Source organism: Ammospiza caudacuta, chromosome 3, assembly GCF_027887145.1.
Source record: "Ammospiza caudacuta isolate bAmmCau1 chromosome 3, bAmmCau1.pri, whole genome shotgun sequence".
Lineage (NCBI taxonomy): Eukaryota > Metazoa > Chordata > Aves > Passeriformes > Passerellidae > Ammospiza > Ammospiza caudacuta.
In genome coordinates this window covers 88181569-88202391 of record NC_080595.1, presented here as the reverse complement: position 1 = coordinate 88202391, position 20823 = coordinate 88181569, and the positions used below count along the sequence as shown (strand labels likewise).

The 20823-nt window shown below is 38.7% G+C and overlaps 1 protein-coding gene across 1 annotated transcript in view; it reads right to left on the bottom strand.

Annotated features, from left to right (window-relative positions):
• DLGAP2 (DLG associated protein 2) overlaps positions 1-20823 on the bottom strand; it is a 300323-nt gene that overhangs the window by 62505 nt on the left and 216995 nt on the right. The window contains exon 6 of the mRNA XM_058801632.1: positions 8554-8765. Within this exon, the coding sequence (XP_058657615.1) occupies positions 8554-8765 (212 nt within the window). The remainder of the gene's footprint in view (positions 1-8553; positions 8766-20823) is intronic.

The window sequence follows — 20823 nt, the reverse complement described above, 5'->3', positions numbered from 1 at the left end:
TACAACATGAACCAGAAGAGAATGAGAGGAAATCATCAGAATCATTAAACAGTCTGGTGGTTTGATCACTCCTTGCAAAGATAGAGAGGATGTAGGCTCAACCAAGCCTGTATTCCCAATCACTCAAAATGTTCCTGTAATAAAAAAAAGTAGGCTACAAGAAATCTAAACTCTAAACTTTCAAAAAGGTGACAGATTTACACATATAGCTAATCTATCGCTAATCCTAAAAGTCTTGTCCCCTTATAATAGCAGCAACAAGCTGGTCAGCATCAACAAAATTCAGGCAAATGCTATGGCAAAAATTCAAAGGGCATTTACGGCATCATGCAGCAGTTCAGTAGATAGGTCTGTGGATCTAAGCAGAACTCAAATATTGGATATGTGTTCCAAAATCCATTTGTGGAATTGAAACATTCATTAATTTCCTCAGAAAGCTATCTCACTTTTTGCTTTTGGTACATATACATGTACATATGCAAAAAGTCTAATTTGGTAGAATAAATGTAGACTAGGGCCTATCAGGACTCATTAAAGCATCTGAACATGAGCTTAATTTAAGCATACGTGTAAGTCCATTAAAACCAGTAGAACTAAAGAAAATAAATGACCTTCATGCTGAAGTTGAAGATAAGTTGAAGATATTAATGAGACTGTAATTTCTGGAGAAACAATTGAGTAGAATTGGGAAAAGAATTTTGCATGTGTGTGTTTATATATATATATACGTATACATCCACAAAATTTTTGGTTTTTTAAACAAAAAAATCTTAATTTTCACATCTTTGCTTGAAGAAGTGTTTCTGAACACATCCTTTATAGTCCTATTTAGTTTTTATTGAAAACTAAATAAATGGGAAAACCAGCTTTTGATCCTTTTCAAATGAAAAGTAAAACAAATACATTTGTTGGAAGCAGAAACAAATAGGCACCAAAAAACAGAAGCATATTTTCCCTTGGATGTCACTACTTGTGCTTCTTATATTGACCTGAATCTTACTGCATTTTCACCACAATCCATCATGTAATTGCATTTTTCTGAGAAAATCCTACTTTATTCCTGAAAAGTCTCTGGACTTTGTGTAGAGCCTTAGGATCCCCCTTCCATCCCTAATCCAGGGTAATACATTTCAGTCCTACAACATAAAGTTGGTATTTACTAAAATGAGGTAGGACATCTGGGCTCAGCGACTCCCTGTGTTTCACACTGTGCTACTTCTCAGAGAACAAGATGCCTAACACCGCTTAAGAGCATTTGCTATTATTCTGCAAAGGAAGGAAAGTTGGGGATCTCTTTTGACCCCACAAAAGATGTTTCCTAGGTAGCCAGATGACTGTCTGCCCTTCATCAGCATTCCCTCTTAACCCTGCAGCCTAATCTAACCCAGATCTTACTGACTGCAGCAGACTATCACCATGCCAGTGGCCCTCTGATTACATTATTAGTTGATAAGGCTTTGTAATTAGCCCTCAAACTCTCCTCAGTAAATCTCCAATTTCACCCCTCAGAGACTCTGAGTAGATGTTACTGCACTATAGGGCCTCAGAAAGCTACTAATGAAGTGTGTAATGAGGCTTTTTAGAGTCAGAAGATTGAGGGGAAAAAAACCCCAAAGATAAATAAAAAGCATATAAAAGATGAGAGTTCCTTTTCTAGTGATTTTCCTCATCTCTTCTATTACAAATATTTCTCAGGAGTGGCTTCAAAACCATTCGTTTTTTAAAATGTAGAAGCTCTAATGGCAAATTGAAGTTTACCTTAAAAATTAAAGAAGGCTTGGATCACTGGTGCACAGCAATGGATAATGTTGAAAGAGGACACTAATTTCTCTAGCAAGGAAGCTGTGCTTTAACTCTCAATCTGAGAAATTCTGCAGCACACCTACTCCCCCACATGTGCACACTTACCCACAGCCTTTTCTGTGTACATTGCCAAGGGGTGTGTCTTAGGAGAAAAACCCACAAATTTGTTTGGCGCTAAAGAATAGTGGGGTCTGCACTGTCATGGGCAGAGATGGATGAAAACCCACAGGGTTGGTCTTATGCATTGCTTCCAAAATTCTCCTTTGGCTTTTTGGCTTTCACTTTCTAATGTTGTAAGCATGGTATGGTTACCACAAATGGTTGCAAATGGAAAGATTTTTTTTTAAATGGAGATTTCCCATGTATCTTAGAGGAGTCTGTGCTATTCCATGATTCCTGCTGAGCCAGGGGGTCTGGCAGCTAAGTGCTGTCAGATCTGGTTGAGGTTTAATCCCCTTGCTGTGTGCTTTGGCAACATTTTTGTTGCCATAATGAAGTCTGCAGAACAGAAGGTGGACATGCCTTGGATAACAGTCCAGATAAGCATTAAGTTAGTGTGGCTGTGGACAGATGCAATCTCTCACTCTGAAAAGAGGGAGAGCAGTGAAAGATCATTCTTTTGCTCTGGTTTACTATAAGCTCAGAAAACACATCAGCCATTTCAGGTTTTAGACATATTAACTTACAATACTGAATGAAGTGTTTTGTGCTGAGTACTGACTCACCAGGCTGTGAGTAAGAGTGGCTGAAATATGGACATGCATCATGCTCTTCAGGTGTGCTATGGCTGTAAACAACCCACAAAACAAAGATGTTAAACATCTGAGGGAGGCATAGATGCTCTCTCTCTGTGAGGTGATTCATAATTTAAGATACTCATTCCATACAGTGGCCAAAATCTGGCAGAGTATTAAGAGAAAAACTTCATCTTCGGGTGTCAAGACAACTTGAATTATCACTGCTATTGTACTGTTGTAGTTTGCCAAATAATTTGTACTATGGCAGATTCCCTTCCTCATTGAAACACTACACTTTTGTACTACCTCTGTGCTCACATGTCCTTCTGTCTGCCCACCCATCAGCTTGAAGTGTCTGCACTACCAGAAACAGAAAAGTCTGCCATTAGAAGTTTACAAAACAAAAGTACACATTGCTGTCACTGAATTTATTTTACTGCAGCTTAACCTATTTAATTTTCATAGTTTCCTGTGAGTCACTTCAGAGCATAATGGAAAACTTCAGCACAGCATGACTCTTCATTTGTGTGAGTGATACCACTATGATCTTCAAATAGAGTGTATTTACTTTGGGCTAAATGCTATTGTTATCACTTTTGACTAAATGGTGAGATGGTTTTCAGAGTCTTTCATAACACTTCAAAAAGGAGATACTGAAAATGGAATTTGCTATTTTTACAGTGTTATTCTGTTCATTTACATAATCAGTATATTAAGTACTTATTTCCTGAAAATGAAAAGCATCAAATAACTGTATTACATTCAGTTTTTCAGAATTACTCTCCTATTCCAGAGTACAAAATTCTTTTATTTTCATTTTTTTATTTTCAGCTAGATTCAACTGCTTTCTGGATCCCAGTGTCTCTGATGCTTCCATCTCAGCTTTGCTTGGTTTTGTCATAAATACAGAAAAATGACATTTACTAGGTTAGAAGGATATCCCTACAAATCATGTGGGTCAATCTCTCTTCCAGGATTGCACAAAACTATTTAGGATAGGGAGGGACACTCCCTTTGTTTCAGCTATCCATTCCATAAACTGTTCATCTGATTAATGATATTTAATGTAAGTGAAAATGCCTAGCAGTAGATGACATACCTTCTACAAACTACTGCCTTCCAACACAGTTTAACTTCATCTTCAGTAGCATCACAGCACAGGAGAAAACAATGGACTGAATAGAAGGGCTTGCATTTCACTTCTAGCATACCAAAACTGACATCTGAACAATTTTGTATAATCACGGTGAACAATAATTAAAAAAAACCCAACATTTTTTTCCCCAGGGCTACGGGGAGTCAACATAATTTCCACATTAAATAGGACTTCTGGTACCATTCCAAGAAAACAAAGAGTTGAAAGGAAGTAGATTCAGGTATGTGTCCTGTCTCCACCACAGCAAGTCTGATTGCATTATAATTTGCTCAAATGCAATTTCCTAATAATACTAATAAATTACACTGGCTTCAACTTGATGTTATTGGACTAAGTAGTGCAACATACTATTTAGTTTTTTAAAACATAAAGTAAGAATTTAAATTCATTTATCTTCAGTGAGTGATCTAGATTTTTCACTGCATTTAATTTTTGAAACGTCCATAAAAAATTGAGCCCCTTTATACTATAGCTATGCTCAGAAATAAGCCAGGTCCATTACCTGACCCTTTGGCCAAGCTTTCCTATCCTACAGAGAGAGTGGCTGCATCCAACAGAGCTGGTCCCTGAACCATGTCCTGGCACTATGCAGAGGTGAGACAGGTGGCCCAGGCTGGAGGGCGGCTGGGGATGCTGCTGGCTGTGCTCTCCCTCTGCCAGAGGTGGAGATCAGATGGCTGTGCTTGGGTCTATGACCTGCTTCTGTCAGCTCTATAAACCAGCAGTGGCAGAATATGAACTTCCCTTTTTATTTTTTCCCCAACTTGGAGTAAAATATACTCCTTTCCAAAAGCAACTTAAAAGATATTATTTCGGAATTCTAAGGCTTCTGTTATTTCATTTACATTTATCTACTTGTATTTATTTATTCAGGTGTAAAAATGCATTTTTATTGTTTAGAAACTTTGAATCTTCAATTTGCTGGATCTTTGAGCAACACAAACCAGTAAATCAGAGCTTACTTTTGTCGAAGCATAAACAGAATTTAAATGGGAAAAATATCACTGCAAAGATGCCTAATAATGGAGGAGAAAAGCACACATGTCAAACGTTGGTTGAAGGTTAAGTGAAGGCTGTTCTAATTTTCATTTTATTATATTCAGGATAGTGAAGGAAAAGTAGGCTTTTTCTTATGAAATCCATCTACTTTTGTTTTGCAGCCAATCAATGTTTTTACACTGCCAAATCTATCAATATTCAGCTTTTATTAATGTGGTCTGGCAGACCCCAGTTCTGAGCTACCCTGCCACCCCAGCAGAGGAGTAAGAGAATAAAACCCCCATTTTATTTGTGTGCACTAGCTCCCTCCATCTGGGTAAACAAGCTAAAAAACCAGCTAATGCAGCTGACATTTTGAATTATGTAATTTCTCATAACACATGGCAGAAATGCTGTTCAGCCCTGTTATGCATGCAGGAATGCTGTTCAAAGCCCTGGCTTCTGGTTCAGCAGCATGATCAGTGGTACAAATGGTGCTCAGCATGCAGTGGGGATTACTGAGCTATGCTGGGGGAGGAAGGAAGGCTCCATAACCATTTTCCACTGCTGCATCCTTCCCAGACATCTGCCAGACAGAAAAGGCAACTGCAGGGACAGGGAGACAGATATACTGGGAGGAGATGGCTTGTGGTGAGAACCCAAGTTTAGGATCAGCACTTGGTATTTCTGTGCAAGAAGAAATTTTCTGTCTGCCTTTAGGATTGCTGAAATCTATAGATTTTTGCAAAAAAGACTTACAAGAACCAGCATAGCTGTCACACTTCTGTTGAAGTCCACTGGAAAAACCTGTGAATGTTAGGCTGGCAGATTCAAGGTGTTGCCCTTCAGTTTAAAGAAACACTGAGGACTTAAAAGATATCTGTCACCAGGGGCAGCCTGGCTGCTCAATTATTCTTAGTCCAGTGCTAGTGACAAATTTTCAACAGAACCCCTAATAGTATTTTACAGTATTACAAAAAGCTTCCTCCTTTTCTGACTGGTTAGTGGTAACTATGCCATGAAATCCTCTGGGGCCACAAACAAGCACAGCTGTCAAGCCCAGTACGTGCATCAGCAGTTCACTCGTGCTTTAATCAATTAAATTCTGAGCGGTGTATTTGCAACACATGGAAAAATGAAAGAAGACACAACATTTGGTATTGGCCTACTAACAACCACCTGTCTTCATGATTTAACAAATCAGGAATACTTTCTTCCTTGAAGTATATTCCTTATTTGAATATGTATGTTTAGTTATGTTTAATTGCTGTCTGAATTTGTTTATAAGCTGTAGTGGCCTAGGGCAGGCACCAAGACCTGTCACTCACTGGCAAATTTGTGCTGCTACTCAGATTCCCTTGTGGGAGCCCAACCATAGCTGGAAACAAAGAACAGCATAGAATATATTTTATTTGATCTAAGTGCTTGGAAAGTTAGAACAGTGTCTAAAATATATTTCAGTTTGTGGCATGAATAAGATAAGAGATCCCCTCCAAAACTGGAATGACTGCAACCAACTGTCTCTGGGAATGATCCCTGAGAACAGTGCCCAGAACTCAGCCAAGCAGTGGCTGGGCCAGTACCAAATGAAGCAATGAAGTTGGAAACTCTTCTCTTCAATAATAGTGAAAGTTGGTGGCTTTCTTGCAGATTGCAAGGCAAATAATTCAATTTAATTAACCCAAAAGGATTTTTGCCTATGGGTTTTGTTTTATTTTATGAAAAGGTGAGTCACTATTGTAAACTGTGCGGTATTACCTACAGAACAATAAATAAACTTGGTCCAAGATTTCACTCCTAATTTCACAGAATCACAGAATCACAGAATCACAGAAGTTCAAGACTGGAAGAGACCTATAAGATCATCAAGTCCAGTCGATGTTCTAACTGTTCACTAGATCATGGCAGCAAGTGCCACATCCAGTCTTTTTTTGAATTCTTCAAGGGATGATGACTCCACCACCTCACTGGGTAGATGATTCCAGTATCTGACCACTCTTACTGTGAAATATTTGCTTCTTAATTCTAACTTACATCTCGCTTGACGCAACTTGAGACTGTGTCCTCTTGTTCTATCTGTTATCGCCCGGAGAAAGAGGCCGACCCCCAGCTCACCACAGCCACCCTTCAGGAAGTTGTAGAGAGCGATGAGGTCGCCCCTGAGTCTCCTTTTCTCCAGGCTGAACAACCCCAGCTCCCTCAGTCACTCTTCGTATGGCTTGTGCTCCAAGCCCCTTATTAGTCTCGTTGCCCTCCTCTGGACACGCTCAAGTAACTCAACGTCCCTCCTAAAGTGAGGGGCCCAGAACTGGATACAACACTCCAAGTGAGGCCTCACCAGTGCCGAGTACAGGGGAAGAATGACCTCTCTGCTCCTGCTGGCCACTCCATTTCTGATACTAGCCAGGATGGCATTGGCCCTCTTGGCTACCTGGGCACACTGCTGGCTCATATTTAATCGACTGTCAACCAGCACCCCCAGGTCCCTTTCCACCTGGGCACTGTCCAGCCATTCCGTCCCCAGCTTATATCGGTACAGGGGGTTATTGTGGCCAAAGTGCAGTACTCGGCACTTGGAGTTATTGAAGTTCATCCCGTTTGATTCTGCCCATGCATCTAACCTTTCCAAATCTCTCTGGAGAGCCCTACACCCCTCAAGCAGATCTACACTCTTTCCCAATTTAGTGTCATCAGCGAATTTACTAATAAAAGACTCTAAGCCCTCATCCATATCATCAATAAAAATGTTGAACAAAACTGGCCCCAACACAGACCCCTGAGGGACACCACTGGTGACTGGTCGCCAGCTGGATGTGACACCATTCACCACCACTCTCTGGGCCCGGCCATGCAGCCAGTTCTGAACCCAGCAAAGGGTATTCCTATCCAGACCACGGCCAGCGAGTTTGTCCAGGAGTATGCTGTGGGAGACAGTGTCAAAGGCCTTGCTGAAATCCAGAAAAACAACATCTACAGCCTTCCCTGCATCCAATAGCCGGGTTACCTGGTCATAAAAGGTGATCAGGTTAGTCAGACATGATCTACCCCTCCTAAATCCGTGCTGGCTGGGTCTGATACCCTATTTCTTTAGTTTATATCCCAGGCAAAAAGATAAATTTGCTAAGCCATGAGAAACATCCAGTCAAATTAATAGAATCTGTAGATTTTAAGTCAGGTTACCACTTTGAAACTCTCCTGACAAGAATTTTTACAGTTTACTTATAAAATTATATATTGAAAAGATAAAAAGGAGAGGAAAATAAAGATCTATTGGAAAACTTCCAACATACTTCCTTGTAGTTGTAAGATTTGCTTTAGTTATTTAATAGGCCATATTGTAGGTAGTATGAATGGTAGTATGAATGAAAAATAATCCAGTCAAACAAAATTTTCCGCAATGTGTTTAAATGAGTATGATGCAGTATAGCTGATACATAAAGCATTACACTGATAAAAAAGGTGTAAAATGCCCAATATATGGTACAATTGTATATTTAATATTATATCTAGTATAGAATAGAGTATATTTTCTATTTCAGAGAAAGCAATGAAATAACAAAAATTGTAATAGAAACCAATCTTTCTAGAGAAAAAAAACCCATAACTTTGAACTTTTGGCATAAAATAAGTATACATTTCCTTCAGTAAACATAACAAACTCATTCACAAGTAGAAGGTTTATTTCATGGATGGAAGAAGATATCAGGTTTTCATCCAGTAACCACAAAAAGCTGTAACTAAGTTAAAATGAAGTGAAAAAAAAATCACCTTTTAAGAGATAGATTTTTTTTTCCCTATGGAAGCTGACCGTTGCCCATAAGACACAAAGAAAAGTTATCCAAGTCATGACAACTTCCAGAAAGGTGTAGTGTAGCTTACTTTTGATGATCTGCCAGTGGTCTTTGCCCAATGGATTTTAATAATGACTCTGGCCGAACGGATAATTTTGGTGATGTCTTGGGGCTTGTATCAGAATCTCCACTTTCTTCATCTCCCATGGCCTTAATATAGCTCCCACTCCTCATTCTTCTGCATGGGATCTCCTCATCTTTCCCACCAGCTGGGTATCCTCCCCATTCATCCTGAGGTACCTACAGGAGACCATAAAACACACACACACAGAATGTGGTTTATTCTTTCCATATGTTTAAATACTTCCTTCCTTTATTCATTTTACAAAGACAAGTAATGAATTTTTTATTCTTCAGTTATAAAGAGATTTCCAAGAACCCTAAATGATTTTGCCATTTAACTTCAACTTCAGAGCTGGAAATTTTTAGTTTGTAAATGTTAGAACCCAAGGAGCAATGAAGTCATGGATTGTGAGCTGAGCTGCAATATCTATTTGTAGACATGCTCTAAACTGCAGGAAGCAGCCTAAAGTTTGCACATAGATTTTAATCTGATAACAATGAGTTAATCAGGAATCTCAGAGCTATAACTCATTGAAAGCTGAGCACTTTGGGGTTTATTACCAGCAGTCCTTATAATGGGTTTTCAGGGAGCTGAATGGTGTATTTCAGATAAACTAAGCCATGATCTTGGCATAAATGGTTAGGATTAGGGCAAACTTCTGTGAAAAAAAAAAAAGAAAAAGTGGTAATTTGTCTTTTTTCTATTTATAAACTGCAAAATGGTTGATAGAGACTGTAATATGTCAGAAATCCAACCAGTTAAATAATTCATGAGGTTGCAGGATTGCAATTGCCTTTATGCAGTTCAAATGGATTTCCAAACAGTAAAATTGGTAGTCAGATAATCCACAGCTGGTGGATGGAAATCTCTCCTCACCACAAATTACCAAAGAATTGAGCAGGAGTGGATTCTTCAATCCAAAGTGAAATCAGCCTTGTTTCAATGCTTATGATTAAACACAGCCTGTCTCTGCCAGTATTGGTTTTTTTTTTTTTTTAATATTTAATCTTCCAAGGTTCTGTGTCTTCTGGCTCTAATCCAGAAGCATACTTATGCATTTAATTTGTTTTAAGGATACAGGCAACTCTCTGTAATGCATGATCAGGACTCACAGTTAAAAAGTAGGATGTGACAGAGTTCATCAGTGACCAAGGCAGATGCCCTTGGCAGCTTTAAATCCTTTATCAACATTATTATTCCATCTACATTAGGCAGTTTAATGTCTTTATTTACTAATATACTATAAGTCTGAAATCTCAATTAGACATATATTTAATAGTTTCTGCAAAGCACGATGTCAAAAAAGATTTTCAAGTCAAACGTATTTGAAAGCTTCTATGGACAGAATTCACTGTGGAGCTGAAGCAAATGCTCCCATTGGTTTCAGCAGTCTTGGAGACTGGGTTTAAAAAATTAACATGATCTGCTTGCCATCTATGGCCCTTTCAAGACAGATGAATTAGCCTGCACAGCAGGTGAACAGAGCTGGGGCTTTGAGTCCTAAAAAGGGATTAAAGGAGAAATGAAGTTTTAAAAGGGGGTGAACAAGTAAAAATAGAGATATTAAATTTAAAAGCCCAAGCTTAAGATAGAAAAAAGAAAAAAAAAAAGACTGAAGATGAAGTCAGATAAGAAGAGATGAAATAGATTGCATATATCAGAAAAATGTTAGAGATAACTATCAGAGAAAAAAAAAGTCATGTTCTTATACAAAATAATAGGACAGAGCATGAATCTAAGTGAAATATGGTTGCATCACACAAAGAAACAAACTTTTCACATTATTGAGCTTTGGATGGTGAAAGCAAGCATCAAAAATCTTCCCAAACCTGAAGCCTGTAAGTCTGATACATAGTCCTCATTTCTTTTCTCAGATCTAATATGTATAAGATTAAAGTTGCAGGAATGTTTTTTATGATTCTATGAGACCTAAAAGATAATGTACATATAGCCATAGTAGTCATAGTCAGTCGTTTAAAATACTAAATATATATACATTAAATTCAGCATTTAATTTTTTAATCTACAGCTGACAACTCTAACAGCTGTAAAAATCTGAATTAGAGAGCTATTTTATTACTTGATATTGTACAAACATACTCTTATTTTTAAATAGTCTTTATTAAATGTATGTCAGCATGGCTAAAGCCAAAATCCAAATGCCAAAAAAGCAGTTACTGGCATCTACATAGGCCCACTACAAGGTGTACTGTTAAATTTTCACTACTAAAGCTGAATTATCGTGTCTTAATATTATTTTCTAAAAAAATCCCCTCATAACTTTTTCACAGAATGATTATTTAGGCTTCAAACTTCTTTCCTTCTTTTCACTTCAAAGATAATTAAATAGAAAGTTTAAAAACACATTGATCAATAACCTTTTACTTGCTCAAATGCAGAAAATTATTACTTTCTCAACTTTATTTTGTCTGAAATTCCATGTTCAAATAACTAGATAAGGACTGGATTTAAATGAGTACAACATAGGCTTATTTGTTGATTGAAGTTGCAATCTTATTTTAAAAGATAGGAATGACTGATTTTGTACTATAAAGTATCTAAAAAATTAAACTTCTTCACTGTGATAAGGACAAATCTTAAAGTTATGTGCATTACTGGTTCTGTTGATTGCATTTTTTTGCTGTCTGTATTCATAAGTTATATGAATTCACATCACAGCTAAAGACCAAAGCTAAAAAACAAAGTCCTGCTCCATTTATGGTGTGATGTGCTCATGGTACACAAGGCAACAAGAATCCCTTTCTAATTAGACCAACTGATCAGCTATCACAGAAGCATTTATGGTTGTTACAACATTTTTCACAATTAAAATATCTGGGTTTTGTTGGGTTTTTTTTTTGGTTTTTTTTTTTTTTTTTGCCCTTAAGCCATTCAAAGGAGCACAATACCATGAATGCAGAGTAAAAGCTTCTGGAACCTGGTGAGGAAGTTTGACCATGTGTTTTCTCAGAAGGTTTCATCCAGAGATTTTTTCCATCTTCAAAATAAAAGTCTTTTTTTTCATAGTCTTTTTTAGTCTTATATATAGTCTTTTTTCCATCTTCAAAATAAAAAAGAAAAGAAAAAACAAACGAAAGGACCCTCGACATTGTTTTTCCTCATGGACTGAGAATAGAAGCAAAATTTGAGTCCCAGTTCAGCCTAGTTCTCAATTTATTTGAACTGATAGGTTAAGTACTTGGAAACATCTTTCCAAATCCAGGCTATCTCAAACCCCAACACAGCTTTAAAGAAAAGTAAAAGCATTATGAAAGTGCAGGAAAGATTTTCATTTTGAGATATTAACAAAAACATTTACCATCATGTATGAGGGTGATTAAATATATATCTTCCAAAATATGGAAAGGGCTTTGCAACCTGCAGAAATTCTACCTTACAATAGTTACCAGCCCCTGAAATTCCCATCTGCAGGGCTTGCAGTCGCTAATTTAGAATAATTACCCTAATTATCTACTTACATACAGTGATGAGTGCTGATATTTATAATGTCTAAAAAGGCCTTCCTTCTGTTCTAGATGTTAACATGAATCCTTGTATATGGAGTTTCTATCCACAGAGGAGTTATACTGCATATTACCATATGAATTTCCTTTTGCAAGAACAAGGGGCTGACAAGGTCTGGCTGCTGATCTGGTTATGACTATTACAGAGAATGATGAGTCTCCTTCATAAGTGTCATTCACTGTTGCTGTAAGGAGCACCAGGTTCAGAAAATTTGACACCTTTCAATTGTCCATCTACTGATTCATTCTGACATCTTACATTAATCACCTAGGGTCGATTTTAATAAAGCACTTGATACCTAACACTTATTACATATTATGAAGCTGAACTGAGAGCTAATTCCAGAACCCTAGGAAGGATCCTAAATTCCCCATAAAGGCACTTAGGAGAGTTAGTTCCTGCAAAGTAACGTAAAGTCCATCTTTGTTAGCAATCAGAATGTACAGCAAAAGAAAAATCGCAAATATTTCTCCTTTCTTGGACTTACTGTATCTGATTACAGGCAGCAGAAAGGCCTTCTTTTATTTCCCTGTCAGATCCTAAAATCATCTTCTGCAGAAAAAAGGTGGGGTTTTTTTGGTTGTTTGTTGGTTTTTGGTTGATTTTTTTTTTCAAATTAGCCTTATTTTTTCCTTCTATGATGAAACAGCTGTGGAAGTGGAAGATTTTCTTGGCCTCCTTCTAATCAATGATGTTTGGAGAGCTCTCCTCCTCTCTTTGTCACTCCCAGCATTTTCATGAAGCCCTCACAGATTCTGTGGGGAGGAGGTTAGGAGAGAGGGACTCCTTTACATAAAAGGGTGTGATGCAGCTTTGTGATCAGGGATTTACCTGAAAAGAGGGAGCTTAGTTATAGCCCCTAGGCCAAGCATTCACATGAATTTTATGTAAAAAAGTGTTTGGATAAAACTTTTACAGCTTCTTAACAAAGCAAGAAGTACCTATGCTCCAAACTGATGTACATACTGCTGCTGATAATGCAATTCATGAAACTGAAGAGATGGTGTTTGACCTTCTGTAGGCTACAGAAGAAACCAAGATGTCACCTTCACAGTGGGTATTCTAGAAACTTTGTTAATATAAAAATAAATTTCCTTGCTTTAGATAAAATGTTGCTATCCTTGTTCCTTGTTAGAAGTTCATATCTTAAAATATCCCTTGCTACTGATTTTTTAGCTCAATACCTAGAGTGTCACATGACCAGGTAATGGCTGCAAAAGTAATGATTTCTGAATCTTATTTTAAATCTTATTTCTATCTCCCTTTTAAAGAAGCAATACATATTTGTTTGAGTAGAGTTCTTATTTTTCTTCTTTTATTATTTTATATGTTTTATGCTGTGCTGTAATTTGATTAAAATAGACTGATGACTGGACTGATGACCAGGTAAGCAGCTGAATCACCATCCCTGATGTATTTTAAAGATGTGTAGATGTGGTGCTTAGGGACATGGTATAGTGCTGCACTGGGCAGTGCTGAGTTAACAGCTGGACTCAATAGCCTTAAAGATAATTTCCATTTTTTTCCATTCCATTTTTAAATGATTGTATGTTTCTATTCTTCCTGTTGAGCATACTGATTGTGCTCAGACCAGATTTGACAGAAGAAGGATTTTGGACCCTTAACTGGACTTCAGCTGTGTGCCTGTCCCCTGATTCTCAGGAAGAAAAAACCAGCATGTTGTCAGGGAAAACAGGGATGGATTTGACAAAACTACAGAAAAAACTAGAAATCATGGAATTTCTGAGGTTGGAAGGGATTCTGGCGGTCTCTAGACCAGCCTTCTGCCCGAAGTATGGCCAGGTACAGCAGCTTGCCCAGACTGCTACAAAGATGGTGAAGGACCTTCAGGGGAAGCTGTATGAGGAGTGGCTGAGGTCTTCTCAGCCTGGAGGAGACTGAGAGGAGAAGAACTCACTGCAGTTACAACTGCCTGTGAGGGGAAGAAAGGAGGGGCTGACCCTGAGCTGTTCTCTGTGGTGCCCATGACAGGACCCAAGGGAATGGCCTGAAGCTGTGTCAGGGGAGGTTTAGGTTGGATATCAGGTAAAGGTTCTTCACCCAGAGCGTGTTTGGGCACTGGAACAGCTCCCCAGGGAAGTGGTCACAGCACCAAGCCTGACAGAGCTTTGGACAGCGCCCTTTGACACATTCTGTGACTCTTGGGGATGGTGTTGTGCAGGGACAGGAGATGGACTCAGTGATCCTTGCGGGGCCCTTCCAGCTCAGGATATTCAGTGATAATTTGACTGTGTCCAACTGGGTTTACAATATTTCCAAAGATGAAGACTCCACAACCTCTCTAGATAACCTGTTCTAATTTTTCACTACACTCAGGGGGAAAAAGCTTTTCCTTATACCTTATGAGAAATAGGCAATCTAGGCCCCTAAAACTACTTCTAGGAGTGTGAACATCTAATCTTGTAGCTAAGAAATACTTATGATAAAACTGGAAGAAACAATGAAATGTTCATTCTTCTGGACTTTGATCACTGTTAATTTGATTTTTTTAAAGTTTATTTCAGTTTAGGCTTTAGCTAAAACAATCAAAATGGCAACAGCCACTGACATTTCAAAACCTGCTCCCATTGTTCCATCCATTTCCATGGCATTTGCTCACAGCTCCCAGAATTTTAAAGTTGTTCCACAGCTAAACTGCTGATCTGCTTAAAACTGCTGATTACTTTACTATCTAAAATGAAACTCTCCTAAATAAAGGGCTTCAGCTGAGGGAGATGACTATCACTTCTTCATAATTCTCATTCCCAAAGGTTAAAGTGAGGATTACCTACCTCATAGGAGTTCTGTGAAATTTAATTAGCATGCAGATATAAAATTAATGGAAATATTGATTTTTACCTAAATCTTATTTTAGTAATACAAATTTCACATTTTACTAGAAGCAGAAGCTGAAGTCTGCACATGAAATTACACTATGCATGATGTGAAGAAGGATAAGATATGAAACACTCTGTTGGAGACAAATAATTTTTGTAATTTCATGCTTTCTCAGCCTGGTCAAGAAGATGACACAATCTGAAATGCAGGTAAGAGGTTTTCTCCTAAATCATGTCTTCAAGAGCCTCATAAAAAACAGCCTCTGTGCACAGCTGCAAGTAGATGAAAGTAAATGACAATCTTGCAGAGCAGACAGAGATGATTTTTTGCATTAGCAGAAAATTTCCTTGATGCTACAGTGGGAGATGGGAGTTGGACCTCCTGTGTTTTCAACAATTTCAGTCAAGAAGGAACACCAAGCAATTACAAGAATATTTTTCTGAGGTTGATGGCACTAAGACATTCCCCTGTTTACTGGCTGCAGACTCTAGACCCTGTTGCTCGGGAGTTTTGCAGGAAGGAAGAGTGCAATATCTGAAAAGAGAAGTTTGTTTCCTCAGTAGCTAATCTTGTGTCTACAACTCACCACAATTCTCAGTGCACATTTTTCACTAGCTTCTTCTGTGTGGCTTTTTTTTTTAATGTGCTGATTCATTGTGCAAGGAACATGAATTATGCAATAAAGTCATTGAAAAGTCTCTACAAAACATGCTAGGGACTCCTCCTCACCACTAACAATGTCATTCTTCATAATTAGCTTTAATTTTCACATGCCACCCTCTACTCCTTGAACTTCTTGACAGCTCAGAAGCACAGAGAGTTCTTGCAGCATTCCCAAAGGTGAGTTGACACTGTCCATCAAGGCAGGAGCTAATTTGAGAAAACAAGAGTAATCTTTCCAGCCATTGTCTCCAGGCTTTGCTCTGAACAGCCATAGTGTTACAGAAAGAGGAAGGAAATAATGTAGATCCCAAACAATACATGCTTTACATTGGGTTGAAAACAACTTGACTTCAGGAATTTGGGATTTGGTAATAATCTGGACACCTATGCAGACCACAAACATACTATTCCAGCTGGGAGATGTTCAAAGAGGAAAATCATTGTCAGCATTATTTATTGCCTACTTTTATTCTCTCATGGGGAGTTCCAAGCAAACTGCACTAAGCAATCTTTGAAGGAAAGATTTCTGTCCAATGTACTAAAATTGCTTCTGTGTTTTCTAAAGAACTGCACTCTTTTCAGTTTAATCATGTTTTATAACACATATCTCACAAGCAAAATAAAAAAATTAAATTAAGCAAAATTCAAAACAAAATTTAAAAAATAACAAACAAAAAACCCCCAAAACCAGCAATAACAACAAAAAAGAACCAGCACTATGTTTCCCAACTGGTTCTCCAGCAACTATGTGAATTATAATTTGAGGATGGCTAAATACTGTAATTGGTGTGAGGACTTTGTGGCTTTGTTTATACTGTTTGGATGAAAGTGGGCCAAATTCCTGCCCCATTACCATCTGTGCTCATATTGATGGCACAGATCCTTGCAGTTCAGCCACCTGGAAATCCTCTGCTGTGTTCTTGGGTCTCTTTGGGGCCCTCAGGACTCTGCTGTTTTGACGTGGTGGAGCAAGGTGCGGTCAGACAGCAGTCATGGACTTGTCCACACTGTGGGTGATTTTAGCCTGCTAAGCTCACTGAGATCTTGTGCCAGAGCTTTATTATAAGGTGAACTTGGACTGAAGGGAGGGCTTGGCTTGTACGTACATAAGAACCTGTTTGTAGTCTTTCAATCTAAGAGACAAAACCAGCAGAGTTTCAAACAAGAAACCTGTGTTTCAATTGGCTGTGTATTTCCTTTGGTGTGTGATCAAGGACACTGCTTTGTGGTCAGCTCAAGCCACTTTAAAATTATATTACCATTAACTTCAGTGGGGCAGATTTTCCTTAAGCAATATTCAGGTTTTTAAGCAATGCTAGTAATGCTCAAATGACCTAGAGTGCTCCCTGAAAAATAACCCTACAACAGTAATAAGGATAAGAAAAGGTAAGTGTTCAGCTGAGCTGGTGAGTTGCCCCAACTGACTGTGCTGCTGCACAACCACAAGAACTTGGGAGAGAGAAGGATGCAAATGTTGTGGTGACTGCCTTGGGCTGGGCAAACACAGGTCACTAAAGACTCAGTCTTGCCTGGAGGTGTCTGCCCTGCAGCACTTCACCCCCATGCTGTGAAGCAATCTGTACCTCTGAAAAAGTGTGGCTACCAGGAACACACCCTGGCCTGTGCTAAGTACTGGACCAAGAGTGCTCAGGAGGGAATTTAGGAAAAAATTGGCTAGCTTGGATGAAAAAAACCCCTGAGACCTGCTGAGCAACGTAGACGTATTGAGGATCAGAATGCAGTGCCAAGGAAACCATCCTGACACCATGTAATTTGATAGAATAGATGTAGCACAAGGTAGCAATTATTGTACTAAGGGAAATTGACAGAAACATCAAAGATCACAACTTGGAACTTTGCATGCAGGCCACAAGCAGCTTTTCTGTCAAGGAAGGGAGTTTGCACCCAGAGTTTGTTTTCCTATGTCTTTGTCTTTTTGGGCCAGCTCATGGTTGCATTTTCCTTTAAATCTTTTTCTATAAATTGAATAAAATGAAAATTCTGCTTAAACCAAGCATTCAAAGGCCAAAGACCTAAACAGAATTGCAGCCTGTCTCTTCCTACAGGTGAAAGGGAATACACCTGGAATACAGCTGCCAGCTGGGCTGCCTGACTGACAGGCACCAGATGAGACCCAGGGAACCACAGCATCAGCAACTGAAGCTGACTAAAAGCTTTTCTGAGTTGGGCAAGAGTCTGCAGAGTATTCAAGGTTACAGAAGTATAAAGTAAGAGAAAAAAAATGCCCCTAAAAAAAAGAAAAGGAGAGGTGCTCCCAACAAACTTACAATGCACAGCCCCTCATAAGCCAGAGACTAAGGAGCAAGGTCTCCACTTTGCAGAGCTATTATAAGGCTGAACCTAAGGATGAACCTAAAAGGCAGCATGTGCAGGGCTGACTCAGAAAGTGGCCTGTGGTAAACAACATCTTATTTAATGAAGCAAGAAATTTTATAACTTTTTTTTCAGTTTGTTATAGGTCTACTACTGAAAAACCAGTACATGTCTTTAAAACATAAATATTTTAAAGGCTATTTAACAGCTGTATTTGCCTCTCATAGTTTTTTTCTGATTTTAACTAAAAATTGACATAATGTTTTTTATGGTTAAGTCCAGATGACTGCAATTATCTAGCTTCCAGAGCAAAATGAGTATTTTTCTCCTGCCTCTCTACTGTGTAATGCTTAACTATCTACATACTTTTCAAAAAGTGTTTCCCTACCAAAGTACCAGGAAACTTGTCCATATGGACAATGAGCTACTTAAACACATTTGCAATTCTATTTTAAAAAACAAACTTTAAGCACAGCATAGTAAGATGGTCAAACCCAGAAAAAAAAAAAAAGAAGAGCAAAAAAACCACAAAGCAACATTTGTGAATAGTTCACCATTTTTACAGTCAATCCTTGCAGGAAGAATGGCATGGACTGCTCTAGAGAGGAGCTGGGTCTGCCCTAGGCAGCCAGCCTGTGGCCAGGACAGTGTGCAGTCATTGCAGCCCCAAGTGCAGACTCCTCTGACAGATGGCCTGAGTGTAGGTAACATAAGTTACTCCTGCATGGAAACTTCTTCAGAGCCAGTGACACCTTCGAGTAACAACTGCAAAGGTCAGCCTTCAGATTCAGTGAAGTGAACATTGAGAAACAATTTGGCAACACATTTCTAACATCATAAAGGAGGAAATCTCCTCCTGATTAAAGGGCAGTGGGATCACGGCCTCCCTTTTCTACTCATAGCTTTGACATTTCCACAGTAACAGGGACATATTCTGGCAGCTTTAAGAAAATACTAACTCTGAAATCTTTCCACTCTTGTTTGGAAAAAAGTTTCAGTAATTCATTTTATCCAATAAGAGGATCCTTGTACATGGGCATGGAAGCAGTGCCCTGTATCACTGATTAACACAGTAATTCAAGATACCAGTGATTTAAGACAGCTGTTAGGTCAGAGCTTTGCTTTACAATATCATTGATTGAATGTATTTCCCCCTTAGGGGTGTTTAAGTATTCTAGGATTTGTGATACACAAACCCATCAGCATTCTGTAAATACAGGAAAGTGTAGGATTTACTACTCCTTTTTATTTAATGCTCCACAAAATATTACAGGCTGACATTAACACTATGAATGGACTATAGGGCAAAAAACTGTCCCTTCATTTCCCTTATTGTTTGGGCACTACCTGTTTGTCTTGCACATCTCCACTGCTGCCTGGGAGGGCATAGGGGTGGCTGTAGGAAACCAAATGTTGCAGCATTTGTCCATGCTGATCTAGGATGCAGACTGCCCTGCTACCCTACTGTCTATACTAGCTTTTCCTGCTGTGGAAACAGCCCAGTTAATTCTTCAGTAGTGGCTGGTCATAAATCATTGTGAAGGCAGCGTGGGTGATGGTGATTTGGATGTGAGTATCAAAACTCTGCTAGCTCTGGCTAGCTCCACAGTGTGCACTCACTGGTAGAGGATTGGATGTAGTTTCTGTAGCTCATGCATGGGTTTTATGTCAAGCAAGCACATACAATCTAGTTTCACAAAGATGAAGTGCTGAGAAAAGTGCATTGAGTTCAAAATCCCTCCTTGCAAACCAGAGGGAGAGTACAAAGCAGTCGTGTGCCTCACAAGGGCAGTGGTTTAATATGTGGGAATCCGTACGGCCACCAGCAGAGCTCCTGAGAAAATGTAACTGAGGGCTTAAGGCCTATTTATCCATTAACTTGTCCTCAAAGGTTTTCTCCATGCAGCCTAACTTAAACCAGCAAAGAGCCTTGTTGAAACTGCTGCTTTTTTCTTTCTCTTTTTACAAGAGGCCAACTGTGCTTTTCTTTCATTGTGTGGAGTACACAGCTGACATTATTATCCACATGCTTAGCAGTGCCTCTGCTGTAAGCGATGACGCTCGCTCTCAACTGCACTAGGAAGACAGGAGTGGGTTGAAGCCATTTTTAGAACAACATGCTATTTCCTTTTTTAGTGCTGACTCATTCACTGTAGCTCGTGGTATGTTTACCCCATTTGCTAGCTGCTTTGGAGGCTGTTGAATGAGGAAAGACTATTAATCAGTGACACATCACACTGTGCTCCAGAACTACAGTCACGGTGAATGTGATGCCCTCACTTATCTTTTGGCTCTACTGTAGGAATTATTTTTCTTTAACTAGAATTCAAAATTATTGCAGTTCTGGAAACCGTAAGTGACTCTTTTGTGCACATCCTTTCAGCACAGGTATCTAGTTCATATCCTTTTTTTTTCTGTTAAAAATCTTTGCTCCTTGCTAGTACTCATATCAAAGTGGAATTAATCAAAGTCATTGCACTGTACACATGTGAACCCTAATTAGCCAAAACAGCTGATGAAGACAGAGGCGGTCTCGCAGCTCATTTATCTTCTTCTTAACATATTTTATATTAAAATTAAAATGACTTGTAAAACAGTAGCAGCTACTATGGCTAATACTATAAAAAAGTGTGCATTATTGCACATGTGTTTTACTTGGGCTGTTTTGCTGCTGAGTGAGGTGGCAAAGTGTTTGTTGCCCAGAAATGCATTGAAATTTTCAATTTGTCTGGATTCAAAGTAGAAATTAAAGGCCCATACACAGTAACTGCAGCAAATTATTCACAAGATATGGTATGCTAAATGCTGTTAGTGTACAATTACAAATGGTAGTCCTCTGCTCTTGAGGTGGTAATTGGTCAGCTGATTGACATT